Source organism: Solanum lycopersicum, chromosome 8 (genome assembly GCF_036512215.1).
Source record: "Solanum lycopersicum chromosome 8, SLM_r2.1".
Lineage (NCBI taxonomy): Eukaryota > Viridiplantae > Streptophyta > Magnoliopsida > Solanales > Solanaceae > Solanum > Solanum lycopersicum.
Window position 1 is genome coordinate 23,506,369 of NC_090807.1, and position 25,433 is coordinate 23,531,801.

At 34.9% G+C, this 25,433-nt stretch overlaps 1 protein-coding gene across 1 annotated transcript; it reads left to right on the forward strand.

Annotated features, from left to right (window-relative positions):
- The first annotated feature begins 11,778 nt into the window (after positions 1–11,778).
- LOC112942049 (uncharacterized) lies at positions 11,779–12,780 on the forward strand. Its single transcript, XM_069288300.1, has one exon. It carries the CDS (start codon positions 11,779–11,781, stop codon positions 12,778–12,780), a length of 1,002 nt encoding a protein of 333 aa, XP_069144401.1.
- The last annotated feature ends 12,653 nt before the right edge of the window (positions 12,781–25,433 follow it).

Consider the following 25,433-nt stretch of genomic DNA (forward strand, 5'->3'; position numbering starts at 1 on the left):
ACACAACCTATAAATTCTAACTACTTTAAATGACATATACACATCTATAAATTATTTATAAAGATGAACCATAACCTTAAATCCATAAATTCAAAGTCAAGGAAAGTTAACTGACAAGTCTAGAGAGTTCTTAGAGTCTTTTCAAAAGTCTTTTGCAAAAGTTTTAAACTTATCTTAAAGACTGAGCATTGAGTTGAGTAAGATTAAGAGTGAACTTAATTTCATTAAAATATAATAGGAGAATTCCCATGAGAAATGTTTTCACATTTAAACAAGAGGGCTTTTGAGCTAGTTTTTTTTAGTAATAATCTCTAACCACAGAAAGAATTATTTAAATATATGCACTGAGAATATTTTGGGAGTAGTATTGAACACCATTATGGGGACAAGTTCATAATACTTCAAGTCTCCATAAACCATGTAGTCATCGTAGGTTGAAAGAGTCATGATTTCTAGATGACCTTAATGTTTTTTCGCATAGAATAGTGGATTCACTTAGTTGAGGCATTCTATATCTAGCAAGTTATAGGACAATTCTAGCAGCGTGGGTCAGATGTTGTACCTTCATATAGCTCATAGTAATGGTTGTCGATAACAGAAACTCTCACAAAAGTATAATACTTTACTATATGGAGAAGTGGTTTGATGGATCCTTGTACTTGTATGAGTTTGTATTTTGAACCCTTCTACTTAACATTTTGTACCCTTAAACTCTCACAAAATTATCGTGTGCTTTCATGCAAAAAAGAAGCTTGAACTTAAGAATCCCCCATCTAATCCCCCATTTCTCTCTCTCTCTCTTTCTCCCCTTTTAGGTGGCTCTTCAGTTTTTTTTTCTTCCTTTTTCAACATTTTTATCCCTTTAAAAATTATAAACAATATAGAAAATTCTAAAGTGGGATGGAATAGACTTGAAAACAAGAAATTAAATCTCAATTGAGAAACAAAAATCTAAGAATAAAGAGTGGGGAGTAATCCACCAGGAAATCACAAAGAAGGAGATGGAAAAGTTCAAATTCTAGACTTTTATTTTTCTACACCTCAAATATTTTTTATTTCTTTGTTGCTTTAGTTTCTATTTTGGTGTCCTTTGTTTAGTTTTTCTTTCTACTTCTACGGATTTGAACAAATCACTATGTTCTGAGATGATCTTTTGGACCATAGAGGGATATTAATTTCTTCACTCCATGGTAATTGTGTTAAAACATCACCATTGATTTCTAAATAGAGGGTTTAGCAAGCATTAATTTTAACTTGAATGGATATTGATTTCTTCACCCCTCTATCTTCTTTCTCCCCCCCCCCCTGCCCAATCCCCAATTTCTTCTACAATTCCCTTTCTTCTTTTTTTCCTCGCTTTATTTTTCTCTGAATATTAGAAACAAAAAGTGCTACAATGTATAAGGTGATAAATCTCATGATTTTGACAGGTAAGAAATAATTATTGAATGTTTTTGTGAAATCAAACAGAACATGTTGTATAGAATTCTATACAAATATTAAGATATATCGAGGTATTTTAATGCTAATTAGTTTATATTAATGATAAAAAGAGGTTTATGGTGTTTCAAGTGATGGACAAAGTTATATAAAATGTGACTGAAAGTTATGAATGATGAAAACAGAGACAAGAATGGTCATTTTTATGATTTAGGAAATTAATGATGATGGTCAAGATGAAAGTTGTGGTGCTGAGATATAATTTGAAAAATGGACAGAGATGGTTAAGGAAGAATGCGGGAGAAACGAAGTGAAGAGAAAAAAATGATTTTTCTAAAAATAAATAATTAGTCATGTGTCATTTAAAATCTAACGTTGATGATGAGGTGTCTTTTTTGGTGAGTGTTTAAAGTTCACACAAAGCCAAGGAGATTTAAAGTAATAAGTTTCATTGAGTTTAAGGGCTCAGTTGACAAATAGTTAAGTAAACGGTTCCAGAATACAAACTCAAACAAGTACAAGGATCCACTAGACCATTTCAACTTAAATATATAAACATTGAGTTGTAATTGTATATTTCAATACATTGAGTTGCTACCTACAGTTTAAATGATTTATATAAACTGCATCCTTAGTGTTGTTTATTTCTGCAATGAGTTAAGTATCCATGATTTGAGTAAAGCTGAGGTAAGTATTTCTTTTAGAATTCAGTTCAAGCTTATGTCATCTTTAGTTTTCCCCTCTCATGCTCGTACATTCAATGTACAGATTTCATTTGGCCTGCACCGTCTTATGATGCATATACAAGTAATCAGGATCAGCAAGCATTGCCTCGTTGATCTAGTCGAGCACTCAGAGTCTTTAGGTGATCCTCATTGATTTTCATCTTATCCTCTTATTGCTTTGTTTATTTTAGTTTTTAGGATGATCGGGGTTCCAATCCCGACATCCCTCATAGTATTAGAGACTTCATAGAAAGCTAGATGTTATTATTTCGTTTCATTTATTTTGTTTTGTTATAAGACTTGAGTTGCCTTATTGTCTAGAGAATATTTCCTTTACAACATTATAAGTATTTTCATGAGTTTATCTTGTTGAGTAAAGTCCTCTGCTAAGTAGTAATCTAGGCGAAGGGCTTGCTTTGTGTTAGCAAAGGTTCTCGAGTACCAATCACGTCTATGGTGTAGGCTCAGGACATGACATTATCTTCTAAACAAATGTTTATACAGAAAATGAATATGACCTCTCTACCATTATGAGCATCCAACAAATATGTAGGATGGAAAAATTATATGGGATTACCCATATTTAGTTACCACCCTATAAGTTCTGATTTTATAAATACATTATAGATAATATGAACAACAAATTAAAAGAATGTAAAACATGGTTCTTAACCCTAGAAGGAAGGACAACTCTAGTTAAATTAGTCCTAGCATCTATCCTGATTGATGCCATGCAATGCAAAATTCTTCCCAAAAAAAAAGGTAAGCATATAGATCTAATATAAAGAAATTTTTGTGACTACACCTACTAAAGATTGTGTCCTACAAAAAAAAACAAGCGAAATTTTTTTTGCACTCCTAGCAAGCTAAATTGGAGATTACTTCACAACACGAACCAACTTTGGGTAAGTATTCTAAAAAAATATAAATATAGGGGAAGAGATAGTATGATTTAATACTATCCCTATGACTCATACATTTGAAAAATTCTTAGTAAAAACTTTCCCTTATTCCACAAGGGACTTCTATGAAATGTGGGAAATAGGAATAAAATTAAGATATGAGATGATAACTTAATTGAAACCTCGTACTCTCTTCGTAAAGCAATCAAAGGTCCGCTAAATAAAAATATCTTTGATACATCAGTATCACTGCTTATCATAGTAATAACTGGGACTTATCAAAATTATCCTTCGAGATTCCTAGAACAATAAGTGATGCAATCCAAAATACCTACATCCAAACCTCTCCAAAAGAAGTGATAATTACTATTGCAATAGAAGAAACGATGGAAACTTTAGCACTAAGGGGGATTAAAATATTTATTTATCAAAAAAATTGCAATCCTAGTATCTGTAAGAATCTCAATCACAATTGGGTCTGAAAAATCTTAGATATAAACATATTAAATTTTTCCTTTGGTTGTTAACTTTAGAAAAGCTCCCTACAACATTGGCCTTGTACAATAGAGACATAATAAGCTATAAACTTTTTACTCTTGAACAAATAAAAAAGAAAATTTTACTCATATATTTATTGATTGTCAAGTTGCAAAACATATATGGAATATGTATGGAATTAACAAAACTTCGACAAGTAAATTCAATAATTATGTTCATCAAGGCACTAAACTTCCCTACATAACTCGCAGATGGTGCCCACTGCTTGCCTACTCCCCATAATTCTTTTGAATATCTGGAATAATATGTAAAAATAAGCTCTTTCAAAATCAAAAAATTAGTAGATTTCCTAGTGCACTACAAAGTATCTCTTTCCAAGCAATAGAGTACTATCATTATTTCACTCCCAACCAAAAAACTCCATTGATTTATTACCCGTGTAGCATTTCAGTGACCGCTTGAAGGAGTGCTAAAACTGAATATTGATAATTCATTTGATCAAAACTCAAAAATGGGTGGAACGAGTGGAGTAATAAGGGATCTTCTAGGCAGTTTGATTGTTGGATTTTCTTGCAAAGTAAAAGTGTTTAATGCCCATCATGTGGAACTACTAGCTTTGCTTCATTGTTCGAACCTAGCATAGGAAATAAACATTAATCATTTGCTCGTGGAGACCGACTCTCACATATTACTTCAAACCTTGGAAAGTTCTAAGACAATACACTCACACATTTATTCGGATTGCAGGTCTATGCTCCTATTGATGGAAATATCAACAATGAAGCATATAACGAGGGAGTCTAACTGAGTAGCAGATGTATATTAGCAGAATATGGAAGGAAGACTATGGATACAAATGCTTCGATCATCAACAAGTTGTTGAATCTCCTTTCTATACTTCAAAAGCTCGTCAAAGATATGCAAATGGAACTATATCGTTTAGATCAATTCTTTTTTGTTTGGATGAACGTACTATTTAATAAATAAAATCCTTCTATTTTAAAAGAAAAAAACTAAGCTTGAACTTATTTAAAACTTTAAAGTTAATTTAAAGTTTGAATTACTTGAAATCTTATTGACTTTGATATGTTTGAATTTATTTAGAACTTTGAACTTAATGTATAATAATTTGAATTTAATTAGTAATATGAACTTAAAATCTTGTTAACCTTAATTGGAACTTAATGATAAGCTTAATTAAAATTTGAACTTAATTAGAACTTTAAAGTACTTAAAATCTTATTGACCTTAATATAATTAGAACTTTGAACTTAATTAGGATTAGGAATATAACTAGTTATTTGAAATCTTAAACTTAATTAGTGTTTATGAATAGATTAAGCTTGAACTTTGTAGATTTTGAAATGTAGTGTTTATGAACTAATTTTGAATTTCATAAGACATTATAAGTCTTCAAATTGTCATTAATATATTTTGAAGGTTTGATTAAGTTTGTTTATATTTTGTGTCAAATGTTAAATTATGAATTTTTCTTAAATGGACTGAATTAATTTGATATTGAATTTAATTTAATTTGCAAACGGGCAGCAAAAACTGCACTAAATCCTGTCCGCCATTTTTCTGGGTTGTTCAAAAATATAATTTCCAGAAAAGAGAGAACTGCTTCGCTTTTTGGATTATTTTAAAAACAAATTAACAAAAGCGATGGACAGTCTCTTTGGACAGTCACTTTTCAGTACGAAAAAAATCAAAAATTAAAAACAAATGACGGACTCTGTCGCGTTTTGAAAATTAAACAAATTACAAAAAAAAAGCGACAGATGGTGTCGCATTATTCAAAAAAATAATTTTTCTAAAAAACAACGTCGTCCATAACTTTTGAAAATCATCAAACCAAAAAGTGACCAACTTGACTGCGTCACTTTTTCGTCAATTTGATCAAAAATGCAATACAGTCCATCGCTTTTGACCGTCATTTTTCACCTATTATTTAGTAGTGAAGGAAGTTATGCGAGCCTGGATTTTGGCATAGCAGGTTGGCAATGTCATTGAGGAAGGCTTTAAATTCTTGTAATTCAGAACTATGGAACATGATATTACGAAGTATAAATATATGGTTGTTTGCAAAAAATTTTAAACAATATAGAAAATAAATCAATCTTAAGCAAAATCTAAATAAGCAAGAATATATTATTGATAAATCAATATGGATACAATTTTATTTCTCAAACTAGGATGGTTTGACTTGATCCATTTATGAATATTACGTTAAATAGTAAATGTACAGATGTATTCTTAAGAAACATAATACCTTTTATGTTGGCATAACCTAGGATTTAGGATTAGAGTAGCTAGCCTCCAAGAATTCTAACTGAGATCGAATGGATGTTTTAGAATCCCAACTAAAATTGAACATATCTTACGGAGTTACAAAAATTTGAAAATATAAAATAATTTTAGTTAAATAATAAAATGAGATGTCACAAAATAACAATGTAAGGTATTCATGAATGTTGCCCCGTAAAGTCTCATTGATTTATGTCTTCTTCCATTCCGCAATGGTGGAAAAATTGTTGAGCTTCGCCTTATCTATACCAATCGTAGCAAAATGTCTGATACACAACCTCGGATGCCATATGTATGGGCATGCAAAAGGACACTGGTCCTGAATATATTATCTAATTTGGGTCATCTATAAATTCGACCATTTTAAGAAAGCTAATGTTAACTTCTTTTTCAGTCAAATTCGCCATGTCATATCCTTCATGTGTCTTCTTATGATAACCTTCCCATGTACCACACCTGGTTTTTATTATATACAAATAAACATTAAAATTTACACTTGTGGAATAAGGACAATGAAGTGGAAGAGTTACTGTGATAATATATGCGAAAGAATCTCTAACAATGTATGTGCTCCTCGTCTAATTAGATTCTACCGACATATATATGTCAATTTTTAGCTAGACCAAGTCAAACAATGATTATCGAGGTAATGATGATTCACTTTTTCCAAGCCCATATGTACTCTTCCCCTCTTTTCATTTTGGAAACTCTCTAACTTCTTCTTCTCCAACTTTCCTAATTTTTTCCATTCTCACAATCCCTTAATCAACTCCAGTTTTTGCTTCCCATCACCATCAAACTTCCCTTATTTCTGTTAGAAGATTTGTCGACTATTCATGTTGCCTAGGTTGTTGTGCCTTGTTGATATTTTTAAGAAACTAATCCTTTTATATATCAAGATAAAGAGTTGAAAGAAGGAGAACATATCACACCATAAGCCTACACCCCGGATGTGGCTAGCACTTGAGAACCATTGTTGGTCACACGTGAACCCTTGGCTTGGCTAACTACTTAGAGGAAGACTTAAAGCAGAAAACACAAAGATTCAACCCAACTTTACTCAACTGATTAAGTAATAACTAGAACGTTTTAAAAGATAAAATATTCCACTTAGCCAAAATGGTAACTAAAGTCTTATAACATAACAACTTAAATGCAAAAACAAAAGAACTTACTAACTGTCTATCTATGAAGCCTTGACAATCGATACCAATATATTCAATCGATATTATATATGAAGGATATTCCATGAAATTATTCAACATGGAAACAGGAAAGATCGGATGGACCGGTGCTAACTCTTGGGGTAGCTCTAACTCATAACATACCTTACCAACCCTTTATTATATTTTGTAAGATCAAATATAATGGGTACTAAGTTTTCCCTTCTTATCAAATTTTATAATACGTTTTATAGGTGAAACTTTCAAGTATATTCAATAATCTACTTCAAACGCTAACTCGCTTTTCCTCACATCTGTGTAGGATTTCTAACGACTCTACATTATTTTTAACCTCTCTTGAATAACTGTCACTTTCTCCGTGGCTTGGTGAACTAAGTTTTGTCCTATTAACCCAATTTCACTAACTTTGAATCATCCAATAAGATATCTACATCTTCTCCCATAAAGAGACTCATACGAAGCTATTTGGATGCTAGAGCGACAACTATTATTATAAGAAAAAATTATCATAGTTAGGATATCATCTTAATTTATTTTAAAATCAATCACACATGGACTCAACATATCTTCAAAGGTCTTAATATTAAACTCTGCTTGACAATTTATCTCAGGATGGAAAGCAGTACTCAAGTTCCCCTTCGAACCCAAACCTTTCGGAAAGAATTTCCAAAATTGTACAGTAAATTGTGCACCTCTATATAAAAAATAATTGATACTGAGCCATGAAGTCTTACTAAATCTTGAATTTACAACTTAGCGTAATCATTGGCTGAATGGGTAGTCTTTACCGACAAAAAATGTACTGATTTGGTGATTCAATCAAAAATCACCCAAATAGAATCATGTTGACTGCAAGACCGTGGAAAGCTAATGATTAATCCATATTAATCATCTCCCACTTACATTCCATAAGATCTATATTCTAAGACATACCATCAGGCCTCTAGTACTCTACTTTAACTTGTTGCCAATTCGGACACTTAGCAACAAACTCTATAATGCTCTTATTAATACTACTCAACCAGTAAACTTCTCTCAAATCGCGATACATCTTTGTCAAACCCGGATAGATAGAATATCTAGGGCTATAAGCTTCCTCATGATTCTCTCTTGGAGTTCATCCACCCTTGGTACACAACCTACCTTAATACCTCAATACTCTATCTCTCCCTTGTTCAAAAGACATTATTTTTTGCTTATGAACACTTTCCTTCAAATCAAACAAAATAAGATCTAGTTCTTGCTTCTCTTTAACTTCTGACACTAATGATGCTTCAGCCCCATTCATCACCAATACTCCTCCTTTAGTGGAATCTATTAGTCCAAATCCTAATCGTGCAAGTATATGCACCTACTTTGCTAGCTCCTTATTATCGTCTTCAAAAAGGGAGGTACTCCCCATAGACAATCTAGTAAAGGTATCAACAGCCAGATTAGCCTAACTAGGTGATAGAAAATATTCATGTCATAATCTTTGAGTAACTCTAACAACCTTGACTGTCTAAGATTCAGCTCTTTCAATCTGTTAACACATCTACATGAACACTATCAAGATAATGACACCATATTTTTAAAGAAAATATTACGGCAGCCAATTCTAAGTCATTGTTTGGGTAGCTCCTCTCGTGAACCTTAAGTTTTTAAAAGGCCTAATATATAATGTTGGCATTCTGCACACAAAGCCTTGCATACTTTTTTGTAAGGTCAATATTGGGGCACTAGTCAACCACTTTTTCTATTACTGAATTTTTCTCTCATAACTTTCCGACCATTTAAACATTACTATTTTCTTAGTTGACTTAGTGAAATGAGATGAAATAGATGAAAATCCCTTGGTGAATCTCGTATAATAGCCAGGTAATCCGAGAAAACTCCAAATATTAGTGATATGGGTCTAGGCCAATTCGTTATTGCCTCTATTTTCTGAGTATCAACTATAATTTCATCACCAAAAAAAAAGGTGACCTAAGATGACAATTGATGGTTATCTGTGGGATGAACTAACTAAAAATAATTAAACTTCATGAGGGTCGTAATTGTAAAATTGTGAATGTGTGTTACTTGTTGCCTGAACTAATTCAAAATTTGTGCCTTGTTGTTTGAAATTAAATATATTGTGCATTACTTGTCAAACCAATTAATTGTGTATGTAGAAGTATTATTGGATGGTATGGATTCCTGACTTAATTGTTAAAATTGTGCAAGATGTAATGTCTGGGTGTATCTTAGGGATGTGAAGATTTGGTGTCGAGTTACCTTTCAGTTTTAGATTCCAGACCTCGTGTATCCTAGTTGGGTAAAAACTAGAAAAATGAGGGTAAGGTGAAAAGGAGTTTAGAAAAATATTGGAAGGTGAAAAGTACCCACAAAATCATTGGGCAGGTTTTGGTCCCGTTCAAGCCGATGCAGCAAGTTTTTCTTTCTAGAGCGGGACAGAGAGAGGCAGAACAACGTTCAACAATAGTAGTAACTAAAGGGACTAAAATTAAACAACGGGCTACCTCAGGCATCCAAAAATAAGCATCCATGTGCTACCAAAACTTCTAGATGTCGAAAAGTAAAAACATAGCAAGTCATCTAAATAATTACAAGATTAATGTAAATTTGCAACCAATTAGGAGCTCTCAGAATATGTGGTGTACACATTAGAGTCCATGTCCTTGGGGTGCTCCAAGTTGGCCCAGGCATCGTTCAACATCAGAAACTGTGAGAATTCCCTCGGTTCAAGCTGGGGAATATCCTTTCCATGGGCAACACAAGTAAATATGGCCTGAAATGGTCTTCCAAATTTGGGCCATCAAGAGATCCCTCTCCACGCCCTTCCTCTTCTCTTGGAGCAGCTGGCGGTGGAGCAAATCTACCTCGAGGGCAGTGCTAGGAGGAACCAAAGTGAAGTCAGCATATGCACTCCCCATTTTCTTCCGTACTGTCTCCAGTTTTATCTCAACCCGTACACCTAAGAGGGGGTCCTCACTGTCTGAACTCGTGGCCTCCCTGTTAATGCTAGATTTTCTCGTCCTCCTCATATTGCCTGTATAAGAAGAACCTTTCCAAACGAAAAGTGGGTGAAGGGGGATCCTTACGGAGTACCTCATCAACATCACATAACGGCACCCCTACACGCTTCCAAATGGCAGTGATGAGATCAGGAAGGAAGAATGCCTTCTTGTTGCCCCGGAAAAACATTTTCCACTCATAGATAATTTGTACCCCATGTTCAGCTTTATACCCTTTATAGAACATGCTACAACCAAGGCTAGAGGAAAGATGATGTTTGTGCAATTTCCTGATGAGAGAACCTTGTAGATACCAAGTGCAGCCACTTTTTAGAATCCGGTGACCAATCAGCACTAGTGAGGCCCTCTGATGTAACCTAGTAAACATGTTCCCATTTCACAAGATCCACAATATTATCCCGGAGCCACTTCAGATCCATCTCCGCGATTTGGCCTCATACTCCAAATTTGGGACATCTGATAGCTCTAGCACCTCGTTAATTGTGGTGGAGTTTAAGGGAATATCGACTCCGCAAACATGAATGACTAGGTAAAGGTGTGGGGAGGACGACATAGAACTCCCACACCCAATTGGAGTGAGCATCTAGGGAAGCCTCATTTAGCAGGAGCCACACAAACTCGACCAAACGAGCATAAAAAGAAGGAGCTTTCTCCTCCACCTTCGTAACACTAGTGCCCTCTCAGAGAAACCCTTGGTACGATAATCATGATGCTTCTAGCGGCATCCAGAAATTGGATGAAGGGCAAGTTATCGTGATTCTGACCAGCCATTTTGAGAGAGCCTACAAGAAATAAGATAAGTTAGGACAGAATAGACCAAGCAAAGAAGGCTAAAAAGAAAAGAGAAAAAAATTTAAAAGGGGAGTCAGACCATTGGTTTAGACATCCCTCTATAGCGGGATGATGCAGGCAGCTACAATGGGATGCAGGTTACTGCAACAGTCTTCATCTGGACAAACAGAAGACGCAAAAATGACATCGTTCGTCCCAAAAACCCCATTCCTATTATATTTTCGGAAAATCGGAGTATATCAACTAACTAAGAACACAAAATTGCATTTATTTCAACCAAACAACCCCTAACTAGAGTCGAAAATTTGAATTCATGGTAAGATGACTTTTCAACCTTCCCCCACCATTTTCCTATCGATTTACACATGTTTTTTGTATAACCCTTACTCCCAAAATGATGTATAAACATTTAGGATGTAAATAAAGTAATCATGTTGCATGTAATCATGTACCCAATCAACGAATTAATGGGATTGAAAATGAGAGAATTAGCTGAAAATTTGACGATTTAGAAGGGAATGATCGGGAGAATTTTTTTTAGAGAGTTTGAGTAAGGGAAAAAGTGAAAATGAGGAAAACAATTCCCTCTATCCCTATTTATTGTTGCCGGATCTCCCGCTTCAGTGAGAGATCTCTCGCTACAACGATAGAGTTGTCGCTCCAGCGGGCAGAACTTGAGGAAAACTTGGAGTTGAATTAGACCTTCGTGTAATTGCTTGTTAAATTATCCCTAACATTGTAAAGAAATTCATCAAGAGAAATAATAAGTCTTCTCTTCTTTTCTCTCTAGTTTCTTCTTCTTATTCTATAGTTTTATAACACGTTATCAGCACGAGACTCTAATTTCTCAAAAGTGAAGGTTAGATTTGAAGAATTAATAAAGGTATTATTTATTCTTTTGTTTTTCATTTTAATGGCCAATCTTACAAAACTAGAGTTCACTGCCCTTCAAAGTTCGGGCAGGAACTACCTCTCATGGGTGTTGGATGCTGAAATCCACCTTGATGCAATGGGTCTTGAAAATACCATAAAAGAAGAAAATAAGGCATCAAATCAAAACTGTGCACGAGCAATGATATTCTTGCGTCATCATCTTGACGAGATTCTGAAAATCGAATATCTGGCAGTTAAGGATCCACTTGTTTTGTGGAAAAACCTAAAAGAAAGATTTGACCACTTGAAGATGGTCATACATCCAAAGGCACGATATGATTGGATGCATCTAAGGCTACAAGACTTTAAGTCTATACATGAGTATAATTCTGCCATGTTCAGAATCACTTCTCAATTGAAATTATGTGGAGAAACGGTTAGTGAGATTGATATGATGGAAAAAACGTTCTCCACTTTCCATGCCTCGAATGTGCTCTTGCAGCAACAATATCGAGAGAAAGGTTTCAAAAAGTATTCTGAACTAATTTCTCATCTTCTTGTGGCCGAGCAAAATAATGATTTATTATTAAAAAATCATGAGAATCGACCTACTGGATCTGAACCACTTCCTAAAGTGAATGAGGCGTATGCCCACCATGCTAGGTGTGGAAAAGGTCGCGGTCCTCGTAGTCGTGGACGTGGACGTGGTTGTGATTATGGTCAAGAACGTAATTCTAATCTTGGAATTAATCATTCATCAAATAAAAAGGAAAAAAGAAAGGATGAGAAACGTGAAGCAACTAGGGAAGGTTGTTTTCGATGTGGTGGAAGAGGTCATTATGCACGTGAGTGTCGTACTCCCAAACACTTGGTTGAGATTTATCAAGAATCACTAAATAAGAAAGAGAAAAATCCTGAGGCAAATTTTATCTCTAAAAATCAAGTTGACATCACGCACTTAGATGTAGCAAATTTCTTCGCACATCCTGAAGGAAAAATAGATCATTTAATTGGTGATGGTTCTGTGAACATGAAAGAGTGATATTTTTTTGTAGTATTTATTAATAAATTTCATGTAATGATAGTTGTTTGCATGAGTATTAGTATTTTAAATCAGTTTAGTCGTTCATTAGCTTGTTCCTTAATTCTTAATAAACTAATATATATTTTTCATTGATTTATTTATATGATTCTAATATGATAGAAATAGTCAAATACTAAACTTTATCACGTGTTTGTATTATATTAGGTCTTTAACTTGGTCTAATGTTAAAAACATAAATTCTGATATTAACTAGAATTTATCATGTGTTTGTATTTTATTAGGTCTTTAATTTGATTTCATGTTAAAAACATGCAGTTTGTTATTAACTAGGACTAAATAATGATTTTATTTTATTTTCCTAACAACTCGTTTTTGACTTAGAGGAAACAATAAATTAAGGCTTAATCTTTAATATTTAATTATTAATTTATTCCTATGAATATATTGTACCCTTTTGACAACACTAATATTTAATATATATTTATTTTGTGTATGTCATTTCATGTGAAGATATGGATAATTCTAAGAACATATTATTGAAATATGAAGATATTTGTTTGATTGATTCTGGTACAACACATACGATATTCAAAAATAAGAAATATTTTTCTCATTTAAGTATGGGTGAAATAAATGTTACTACAATTTTTGGTAGTACTAATATGATTGAGGGTTTCGGAAGAGACATTGTAATTTTGCCCAAAGGAACTCAACTCATCATTGATAATGCTATGTTTTCTCCAAAATCTAAGAGAAACTTGTTGAGTTTTAAAGATATCCGTGAAAATGGTTATCATATCCAATCAATGGATGAAATAAATCTTGAATATCTTGGTATCACCAAGAATGTCTCTGGGCAGACATGTGTTATAGAAAAGTTCTCTGCCTTATCTTCTGGCTTGTATTGGACAAAAATTAGTGCAATTGAGGCACATTTTATAGTAAATAAGAAGTTTACTGATTCCAATACATTTGTACTTTGGCATGATCGTCTAGGACATCCTGGGTCAATAATGATGAGACGAATTATAGAAAATTCGAATGGACATCCACTAAAAGACCTAAAAGTTCTTTTAAATGGTGAATTTTCTTGTACTGCTTGTTATCAAGGCAAGTTAATTGTGAGACCATCACCAATGAAAGTTAAGATTGAGTCCCCTGCGTTCTTGGAACGTATACATGGGGATATTTGTGTACCTATTCACCCACCTAGTAGGTCATTTAGATATTTTATGGTTCTAATAGATGCGTCTTCTAGATGGTCTCATGTATGGCTGGCAGTGGTACCAGAACCGGCAAAACCGGATCGGTAATTATCGGAACCGATACTGTGTGTACCGGTATAGTTTCGGAATCGGAATTGGACCGGTCCGGGAAACCAGTAAAATAAATATTGTTTCGTCCCGGTCCGGTAGTAAACCGGTACTATACCGGACCGGTATCCGGGACGAACCGGATTTTAAAAAAAATAATTGAATCTAATTTTTATTATAATAATTAAGCAATTTAAAAATTTAAATTTCAAACTTTAAAGTTATAAATTTAAATTTTCAAACTTTAATTTCAAAATTTTAAATTCAAATTTTAAAGTTAAATTTAAATTTCAAACTTTAAAGTTATAAACTTTAAAGTTATAAACTTTAAAGTTTTAATTTAAAATTTTCAAAATTTTAAAGTTTCAAATTTAAATTTTCAAACTTTAAATTCAAACTTTTAAAGTTTGAAAATTTTACATTCAAATTTTAAAGTTATAAAATTTAAATTTCAAACTCTTAAAGTTTGAAATTTTTGAATCTAAACTTTAAAGTTATAAAATTTAATTTTTGACTATATCAAAAATTAAATTTAATACAACAATATTAAAAAAAACAAATTAAGGCGAATAGCCTATATTTTTATTAATATACATTTGATATTACAATTACATTTACAAAAATATTAGTTTGAATTAATAGTTGGTGCCACCATATAAATCCCTTCGTAAATCATTCAACATTTCTTTAGTAATATGTTCGGGAATAGGTTGAATAGAAAGATCTTCCATTGCTTCAATCCCGTCGTCACTATAATCCTGCATTACTTCATCAACGTCATCTTGAAATTTGGTCGGTAGTGGTTCACGATCCAAATTTCTTCTCTCGGCATTAATCCAATCTCGAAATAATACCGATATCTCCAAGTTGGTGGCTGCTAGTGAATGCCTATATTCTCCAAGTTGAAACCTTGCTGCACTAAAGACGCCTTCCGAAGCTACCGACGATGCTTGCATTGCTAATATATCTCGAACCATCGGTACTAGTTTTGGAAATCCTTTGGTGCGCTCTCTCCACCATTTGAGAACATCTTCAGTAGGTTCTGTAATTTGATTAATATATGCATCAAAATCATTTCTATTATCGTGAGAAAGTTCAAGATAATCCTCTAAATAATTATCAATATTATTTTCATCAAATCTAACCCTAGAGCTTTCAGGTTCATTTTCACTTGATAAATTTTTATTAGCATTATATAAATCATACAATTTTCTTGCTTCAATTTTTATGCTATCTTTAACTTGTTGACAGCTAGGAATTTCTTCTAATTCATCATTAATATCTAAGTTAAAATATATTTTTTTCAACCATTCTTGATGAACCGAAATCTTTATACATAGGATGAAACAAACATGCAGTTAAATAAATTTGAGGAATAGGAATATAATATTTTTTAAATTTTATAATCATATTTTCAATGGTTTGTTGAATCTTGGTTTATTTTTAAATTTATATAATTTAGAAGAAATCATACAAATATCAGGCAAAACAGTACAAATTGATGGACTATAAAGTACGGAAATTCTTTTTGTAGTTAAGTAAAAAACTTTTAGGAAATCTATAAGTTCATTTATATCACGCCAATCATTATCGTCTAGTCTATATGTCATATCAAAATTATGAGCATTCCAAACCATTTGTAAGGGTATTCGATATTCATAAGCGACTACAAGCATTTCATATAAAGTATTCCATCTAGTAGCCACTGTTTTTGGAATTTTTCTAGGTGGAAGATTATTTTCAAAACAACGATTGAAAATCTTTACGCCGAGACTTAACTTGACATTTAAATATAAAATGACATGAATTTTCAACTTTCGTACATCCGTTATCATACATATTTACCCCATCTCTAACCATCAAATTATATATATGTGCAGTACACCTAATATGATAATTATCACCATAAAAACGACAAAGTGTAGTTTTTAAATATTGAACAGCAGAATTATTACCTGAAGCATTATCTAAGGTTATACTACTTATTTTATCACATATTCCATAACTTTGTAAAATAACTAAAATAGTTTGAGCAATATAACTACCGGTTTTTTGCATTTGACAACATTTATAACCTAAAATTCTTTTTTGCATATAAAAATTTTCATCAATCCAATGTGCAGTAACAGTCAAATAATCGTTACCATTTACACTACGACCCATATCAGAAGTAATAGCTATTTTACAAGTATTATAATAAAATAAACAATGAAGATATTGAAAATGTTGTGCATGATAATCAAATACAGCCTTTTTTATTATATTTCTAGCAAAACCTTTAAAATTTGGATTATATACAATTTGAATATAATGTATAAAACCAAGATTTTCAGCAAAACTAAATGGCAAACCCATAACACATATCATTTTAGCTAGTTCTTCAAGATCTTTTTTCTCTACTATATGAAGGTAATAAACTAGAGCCAGAAACATTAGACGGATTTAATTGTGTTTGTACCATTTTAGAGCCGCCTACTCCTACATTTTCAGGAAGGGGTGTACCATTTTTTTTAGCTTCCGCTACCGCTTTAGCATGCAAAAATTCATTTTTACAATAAGACATTAAATGACTACTCAAATGTCCCATCCCGCCAGATTTGCCCACAGTTTTATGATTTAATATATGTTTACATTTATTACAAATAGCTTGTGTTTTATCTTCGTTTTGTGTCATAAATTGTCAAACAACCAATTTTTTAACACGTTCTACCTTAGGCCTAGGATGTACTGGGGGAACTGGGGCAGGACAATGAAAGGGAGCGGGACTAGGAGTAGTAGTAGTCGTAGGTGGCTGAGTTTCATCATCATCATCATCAAAAATAGGCGTATCAGTATCATTATCATTATCATTATCACTAGGCAAATCCTCATCAAAATTACCAAAGCGACGTTGTAAATGTTCATGATAATGATCTAATCCTGAATTACTATCAATATTAAAAACCGTATCATCAACATGTGTATAATCATCCGTATTTATTCTTAATATAGTAGATTTTTTAGTTTTTGATTTAGAAGAACTACCGATTTTTGCATTATCGGAGGATGTAAAGTTACAAACATTTCTTACACGCTCTAATGCACTTTTTTCCCCTTTCCTTTTTGAACAATATTTTTTCCGAAATTCATATTAAAAAATTAAACGTGAGATTAAATATAATAAGAAAAATGTTATGCAATTATGCAAATAATAAATCACAAATAAATAAATAATTATTTAAATATAAATGAAATGTAAAATAAAAGTTAGAACGAATGTACCGAATGTCTACGTAAAAAAAGTAGACGTTTATGACCGCCAAAAGCCGAACGTGGAAAGTTTAAAATTGAATTTTGAAGCTCCAAATTTAATTTTCAAAGACCAAGTAAGGCAACATTAGAGATTAGAGATAGAGAGTTGAGAGAGTAGAAGATAAATAGATGATATTGTGATTTAAAAGAATGAAATTTAGGGGTATTTATAAGTAAAAAAATGGGTTAAAGTGTAATTTTTAAAATTTTAGGGTATTAAAAAAGTTAGGGGTGGGGTAGGGGACCTATTGGATGAATTTCTCTTCAACTAGCCGTTGGGGGGGCCCACTAGCCATTACCCAACGGCTAGTAACGGCTGTTTTAAAAAAAAATTAACCGGACCGGACCGGACCGGTAATTACCGAAACCGGTAAATTCCGGATTTTACCTTATTCCGTCCCGGTTCCTGTCCCAGAATCGAAAAATTTGGGTCCTAACCGGTACCGAACCGATTCTGAACCGGACCGGGACGGACCGGACCGGGAACCGGTAGGTACCGGTTCCGCTGCCACACATAGTCTCATGTGTGCCTGTTGTCATTTGCAAAATTATTGGCACAAATAATAAGGTTAAGGGCACACTTTCCTGATAATCATGTTAAGTCCATTCGTCTTGATAATGCTGCAGAGTTTTCATCCCAATCATTTAATAATTATTGTTTAGCAATTGGGATAAGAGTTGAACACTCCGTTGCTCATGTTCATACTCAGATTGGTCTCGCAGAGTCATTAATTAAACGTTTGCAATTAATAGCAAGATCATTGCTTATGAAAACTAAGTTGCCCACTTCTTTGTGGGGACATGCAATTTTGCATGCTGCAACACTTATTCGTCTCAGACCGACAAGTTATCATAAGGTTTCTCCATTGCAATTGGTTATGGGTCAAGAACCTAATATATCCCATCTAAGAATTTTTGGAAGTGTTGTACATGTGCCTGTGGCACCACCAAACCGCACTAAGATGGGCTCTCAAAGAAGGTAAGAAATATATGTTGGGTTTGAGTCACCCTCCATATTTGCTATCTTGAACCATTGACTAGAGACATGTTTACTGCTAGATTTGCAGATTGTCGGTTTGATGAGACAGTTTTCCTAAAATTAGGGAGAGAGAATAGTGAAATAAAACGAGAAATTTTGTGGAAAAATTTATCATTGTCTCATCTTGATCCATATTCTTCTACTTGCGAACAAGAAGTACAAAAGATTATTCATCTGCAGAAAATTGCAAATCAAATGCCAGACGCATTTACAGATTTGAAAAGGATTACTAAATCACATATTCCTGCAGAGAATGTCCCAATTCGAATTGATGTCCCTAAAGGACCATCCACTAGTGTCATAGCTAATGAGTCAAAAACACACCTAAAGAGTGATAGACCATTGGGGTCTAAGGATCAAAATCCTAGAAAAAGAAAGATTAAATGTCAAGATGACACTATGAAAGAATCTCATATGGAAGTTCAAAATTTGAATAAGTCTGATATTCATGAAAGAATCAATGAACTTGAAACTCAAGGAAATAATGAACTATCCATAAATTTAAGAGATGTTGAAACTAATATGAATCGATCAGAAATAGTGGTTGATTATGTCTTTGCATATAATGTTGCAACAAATATCATGCAAGATAATGAGGATCATGAACCTCAATCTGTTATAGAATGTCGACAACGAAATGATAAGCCAAAATGGCAAGAAGCAATTCAATCAGAGTTGAATTCACTTGCCAAGCGTGAAGTTTTTGGACCTATAGTTCAAACACCTAATGAGTTTAAACCTGTTGGTTACAAATGGATTTTTGTGCGAAAAAGAAATGAGAAAAATGAAATACAAAGGTATAACGCACGCCTTGTGGCACAAGGATTTTCTCAAAGGTCTGGCATCGACTATGAAGAGACATACTCACCTGTTATGGATGCAATAACATTGCGTTATCTCATTAGTTTCACAGTCCATGAGCAACTTGAAATGCATTTGATGGATGTGGTTACAGCCTACCTTTATGGATCACTTGATAATGAGATATACATGAAAATTCCTGACGGATTTGTGATGCCTAAATCATGTAATTCAAAATCTCGAGAAATGTATTTAATTAAATTGCAAAGATCATTATATGGTTTGAAGCAATCTGGGCGCATGTGGTATAACCGTCTTAGTGAGTATTTAATTAAGGAAGGTTATACAAATGATGCAATTTGTCCATGTATCTTTATAAAGAAAACAATATCGGAATTTATTGTACTTGCTATTTATGTCGATGACATAAATCTTATTGGAACTCCAATAGAGCTTCAAAAGGCAATTGATTATTTAAAGAATGAATTTGAGATGAAAGATCTGGGAAGAACAAAATTATGTCTTGGTTTGCAAATTGAGCATTTGACAAATGGTATTTTTGTTCATCAATCTGCCTACACAGAAAAAGTGTTGAAAAGATTCTGTATGGATGAAGCGCATCCATTAAGTACTCCGATGGTTGTTCGTTCACTTGATATGAATAAGGATTCATTCCGACCTCAAGAAAAGGATGAAGAAATTCTTGGTTCTGAAGTACCATATCTTAGTGCAATTGGTGCACTAATGTATCTTGCTAATACTACGAGGCCTGATATAGCTTTTGCTGTTAACTTGTTAGCAAGGTATAGTTCTGCTCCTACTAGGAGACATTGGAATGGGATTAAAGACATTTTGCGATATCTTAAAGGGACAACTGATATGGGCTTATTTTATTCTGTTAATTGTAGCCTAAATCTTGTTGGTTATGCTGATGCAGGATATTTATCTGATCCACACACAGCTCGATCCCAAACAGGCTATGTGTTTATATGTGGGGGGGACTGCCATATCTTGGAGATCTACAAAGCAGCCCATCATAGCCACTACATCTAATCATGCTGAAATAATAGCTATTCATGAAGCAAGTAGAGAATGTGTGTGGTTAAGGTCTATGATACATCTCACTCGAGAGAAATGTGGTTTGAAATGTGATAAAGTACCCACCACTTTATATGAAGATAATGTAGCATGCATAGCACAACTTAAGGGAGGATTCATAAAAGGAGATAGAACAAAGCACATTTCACCGAAGCTTTTCTATACACATGAACTTCAAAAGAATGGTGATATAAATGTGCAACAGATTCGTTCAAGTGACAATGTGGCTGATCTATTCACCAAGTCTCTACTAACTGCAACTTTCAAGAAGATGGTGCACAAGCTTGGAATGCGAAGATTCAAGTATATGGATTAATGTTCTCATTAGGGGGAGTGAATAAGCGTTGTACTCTTTTTCCGTTACGAGGTTTTGTCCCACTGGGTTTTCCTTGTAAGGTTTTTAATGAGGCAGCCTAGATGCGTATTAATAGATATGTGTACTCTTTTCCTTTACTAGAGTTTTTCTTTTCTTAAAATTTTTTTTTAGTAAGGTTTTTGACGAGGCACATCATCTATGAATTAGACATTCAGGGGGAGTATTATAAAGTATTTGTATTATAGTGAATGTCTATCATGTGGAGTCCTTTTTAGGATGTGATTAAAGAGTCCTCCTACTTGGGGACCAAGTTAGATTTCTCCTATAAATAGAGTACTCCTCTTCATTGTAAAGCAATTCATCAAGAGAAATAACAAGTCTTCTCTTCTTTTCTCTCTAGTTTCTTCTTCTTATTCTATAGTTTTATATATATATATATATATATATATATATATATATATATATATATATTTTATTTTTTAACTATTTTAAAATATTATTATTATTGTTTTATTTTTTTAAAATTTTATTCTTATTTTAATTTTTAAAATACTGCTTTTTTCTTGTGATGACACGTAGGCTATTATATATATATATATATATATATATATATATATATATATTGTAACGACCCGTTTAGTCGTCTTGAGCAACAGACTTCAATTCTGGAAAAACTAGCAGAAGCGACGGACCCCACGACGAACCGTCAAGGGCACGACGGACCGTCGCAGGATCTCGTTTCAAAACACTTAGAAAATCTGAAATTGGGTACTGAAAATCGACTCTCTGAACTTCGTGACGGAATGGCAGGACGGACCGTCACGGGCGTGACGGACCGTCACGGAGACTTCAGTGAAAATCCACTCTCTGAACTTTGCGACGACCTGCAGGACGGACCGTCGCAGGCACGACGGCCCGTCACAGGTTGCGCAAATCCCAGGCAGAATCGGATTTCCTTACACGTTTTAAGGGACGTTTTTTGACTATTCTTTCCTTAATTATAGATTTCGTGGGTTTATATTAATAACTCAAATTCTTGGGGGTTAAAAGAGGTAACCCTAAGTTAATTAGTGGGGTATTATCGCCATCTTTTATTCTTAATTTTATACTTATTAGGGTAAAAGAAAGAGGGTTTGAATAAGAAAAATAAGAAAGAACAAAAAGAGACAGAAAAAGAAAGAGAACGAGTAGAAATAGAGAGAAACGAAGAGGATAGCAAGGATTCTGAGAAGATAGCTTGTTGATTTCAATTCTTCGGTGGAGGTAGGTTATGGTTATTTCATGCTATTCGTAGTAAACTCTTAATAGTGAATGATATGTGTTAGTAGTATTGTAAACCCTTCTATATGCTTAATTATATGCTTGCATGAATGATGAGATTATGTAATTATGAATAAATAAGCATAATGAAGCTATTGAATCCCAAAATCTTGAAAAGAAACCCTAATCTACTTTGATAATGATGATGCCTTGGTATGAAAGAAGGCTTGATGAATGAAAGTAGTGAGATTAGGGGATCGGGTGCCACGTTCCGGTACCAGGATAGAATATGGATCGGGTGTCACGTTCCGACACCAGGATAGAATATGGATCGGGTGCCACATTTCGGTACAAGGATAGAATATGGATCGGGTGTCACGTTCCGACACCAGGATAGAATATGGATCGGGTGCCACGTTCCGGTACCAGGATAGAATATGGATCGGGTGCCACGTTTCGGTACCAGGATAGAATATGGATCGGGTGTCACGTTCTGACACCAGGATAGAATATGGATCGGGTGCCACGTTCCGGTACCAGGATAGAATATGGATCGGGTGTCACGTTCCGACACCAGGATAGAATATGGATCGGGTGCCACGTTCCGGTACCAGGATAGAATATGGATCGGGTGTCACGTTCCGACACCAAGATAGAATATATATGGATCGGGTGCCACGTTCCGGTACCAGGATAGTATATGAGGATCGGAGTGTCACGTTCCAACACCAGGATAGAATATGGATTGGGTGCCACGTTCCGGTACCAGGATAGTATATTGAGGAGCGGAGTGTCACGTACCGACACGAGGGGAATAAAGATAATGAATCTTGAAATATGATAATATATCCAATCTAATGAACTAAATTCCCAAATGAGTATAATGAGGAGGTGTGAGTCCTCATTGATGTGCTTGGTGTTGTAACCAAGGGTTATGGTAACTATAAATGCTGCATGTTAAGGATATTAGTTGATTTTATGATATTGCTTAATACATACTGTTCCCTATTTTGAGTTGGCCGATGATATCTACTCAGTACCCGTGGTTTGTATTGACCCCTACTTTTATGTTTTTCTTCTTGTTATTTGTGGAGTGCAGCAAACGTGCCGTCATCTTCGACTCAACAGTAACTTAAGCCAGTCTTCGTCACACCGGATCTTCAGGGTGAGCTAACGCGTCTATCTTGGACTGGATCTTCTCCTTCATGTCTTGATGCCTTGAATCTCCAGCATGGACTAGCTTCTTATATATTTTTAGCTTTTAGAAACTCTTAGAATTAGTAGTTTAAAGTAGATGTTCTTGTGATGATGACTTCCAGGTTTTGGGAATAATAGATGTTGAATATTGATAGTTATTGAATTGGTTTTTATTAATGAGTTTAAGTCTTCCGCATTATTTTCTGTTGATGTTACATTGAAATGTTAAGGTTTAGATTGGTTGGTTCGCTCACATAGGAGGGTAAGTGTGGGTGCCAGTCGCGGCCCGGATTTGGGTCATGACAAACTTGGTATCAGAGCATTAGGTTCGTTGATCTCATCACACAAGAACGAGTCTAGTAGAGTCTTAAGCAACGGTAGAGGGACGCCTTTACTTTTCTTTGAAAGGCTATAAGACTTTAGGAAAATTCCATTCTTTCTTTCCTTCTTTCGTGCTATTACTTGGGTCCAATTGGTATCTAGGTGATACAAATTGGTATCTGACCATCTTCACTGTATTTCGCAGATGGTTAGAACTAGAGCAACAACCGCGCCAACATCAACATCGGCAAGGCAAGAGCCGTCCGAGCCAGCCACTAGGGCTGTAGCTCGAGGAAGAGCAGCGGCAAGAGGCCGTGGTAGAGGTCGTGGGGGGACGTCCTCTAGGGGAAGAGGACGAGCACCTAGCCCATCTGATACTAGGGCAGTGACTCCTCCACCGACTGAGGAGGTAATAAGAGAAGGGGAGGATGGGGAAAATGAACAAGTGCAGAATGAGGGATTGCCACACCAGCCTACCCCAGAGATGATCAATCAGGTTCTGGCTTATCTTAGCGTGTTGTCTGATCAGGACCAGACACCCCAGTGTTTTCTGCACCAGCACCTCAGGCTCCGGAGGTACAACATGCGGCTACTATGGCTCCCCGCATGGATGTTCCATTGGAAATAGGCACGTTTCCACGTTTGACTACTGGGCCTATAATGACAAATGATCAGCATGAACTTTTCAGTAAATTCTTGAAATTGAAACCTCCAGTCTTCAAGGGTGCGGAATCTGAGGATGCTTACGATTTTCTGGTTGACTGTCATGAGCTACTACACAAGATGGGTATAGTAGAACGGTTTGGTGTTGAGTTCGTGAGTTATCAGTTTCAAGGGAACGCCAAAATGTGGTGGCGGTCACATATTGAGTGTCAACCAACAGAGGCACCACCTATGACTTGGGCCTCATTCTCTAGCTTGTTTATGGAGAAGTATATCCCCCGAACTTTGAGGGATAGGAAAAGGGATGAGTTCTTGAGCCTAGAGCAAGGTAGGATGTCGGTAAATGCTTACGAGGCTAGGTTTCGCGCACTATCCAGATATGCCACCCAATTATGTTTCAGTCCCCAAGAGTGAATTCGCCGGTTTGTGAAGGGGTTGAGGTCAGAATTGCGGATTTCGGCCTTACAGATAGCGGCAACGGCAAAATCCTTCCAAGAGGTGGTAGACTTTGTGATAGAAGTGGAAGGAGTGAAGCCAGACGACTTCACTACGACATCGACATCAAAAAGGTTTTGAAAGGGAGGTGAGTTTAACGGTACTTACACTAGAGGACAGGGTTCGGAAAGTTACTCAGTCCGACCAATTAAGTCTTCACTACAGACTGTAGTTGGGGGTTCACCTCCGACCGGTCAACACTTCTCTGAGAGACCTATGCATGAACCCAGAGAGTGCTATGGATGTGGGGAGATTGGACATATTAAGAGACATTGTCCAAAACAGAGTTACAGACCTCCAAATGTTAGAGGTAGAGGTGGTCATGGCAGAGGCCGTTATTCTGGAGGACGTGGTAGTCGAGGTAATGGTGGTCACCAGAACGTCCGAGGTGATGGGCAACCTGGAGCCACTACATCACAACATGGTAGGGGCAACGGACAGACAAACGATAGGGCCCATTGTTACGCTTTCCCTAGGCGGTCTGAAGCGGAGGCATCTGATGCTGTCATCACAGGTAATCTTCTGGTTTGTGATTGCATGGCTTCTGTATTGTTTGATCCTGGATCCACGTTTTCTTATGTATCTTCCTCATTTGCTAATGGTCTAAATTTATATTGTGAATTACTTGATATGCCTATTCGTGTCTCTACTCCGGTGGGTGAGTCTGTGGTAGTTGAAAAGGTATATAGGTCTTGTTTGGTAAACTTTGTGGGGAGTAACACTTATGTAGATTTGGTTATCTTAGAAATGGATGATTTTGATGTGCATCTGGGTATGACTTGGCTTTCTCCGCAATTTGCAATCTTGGATTGTAATGCTAAAACAGTGACGTTAGCCAAGCCTGGGACAGACCCGT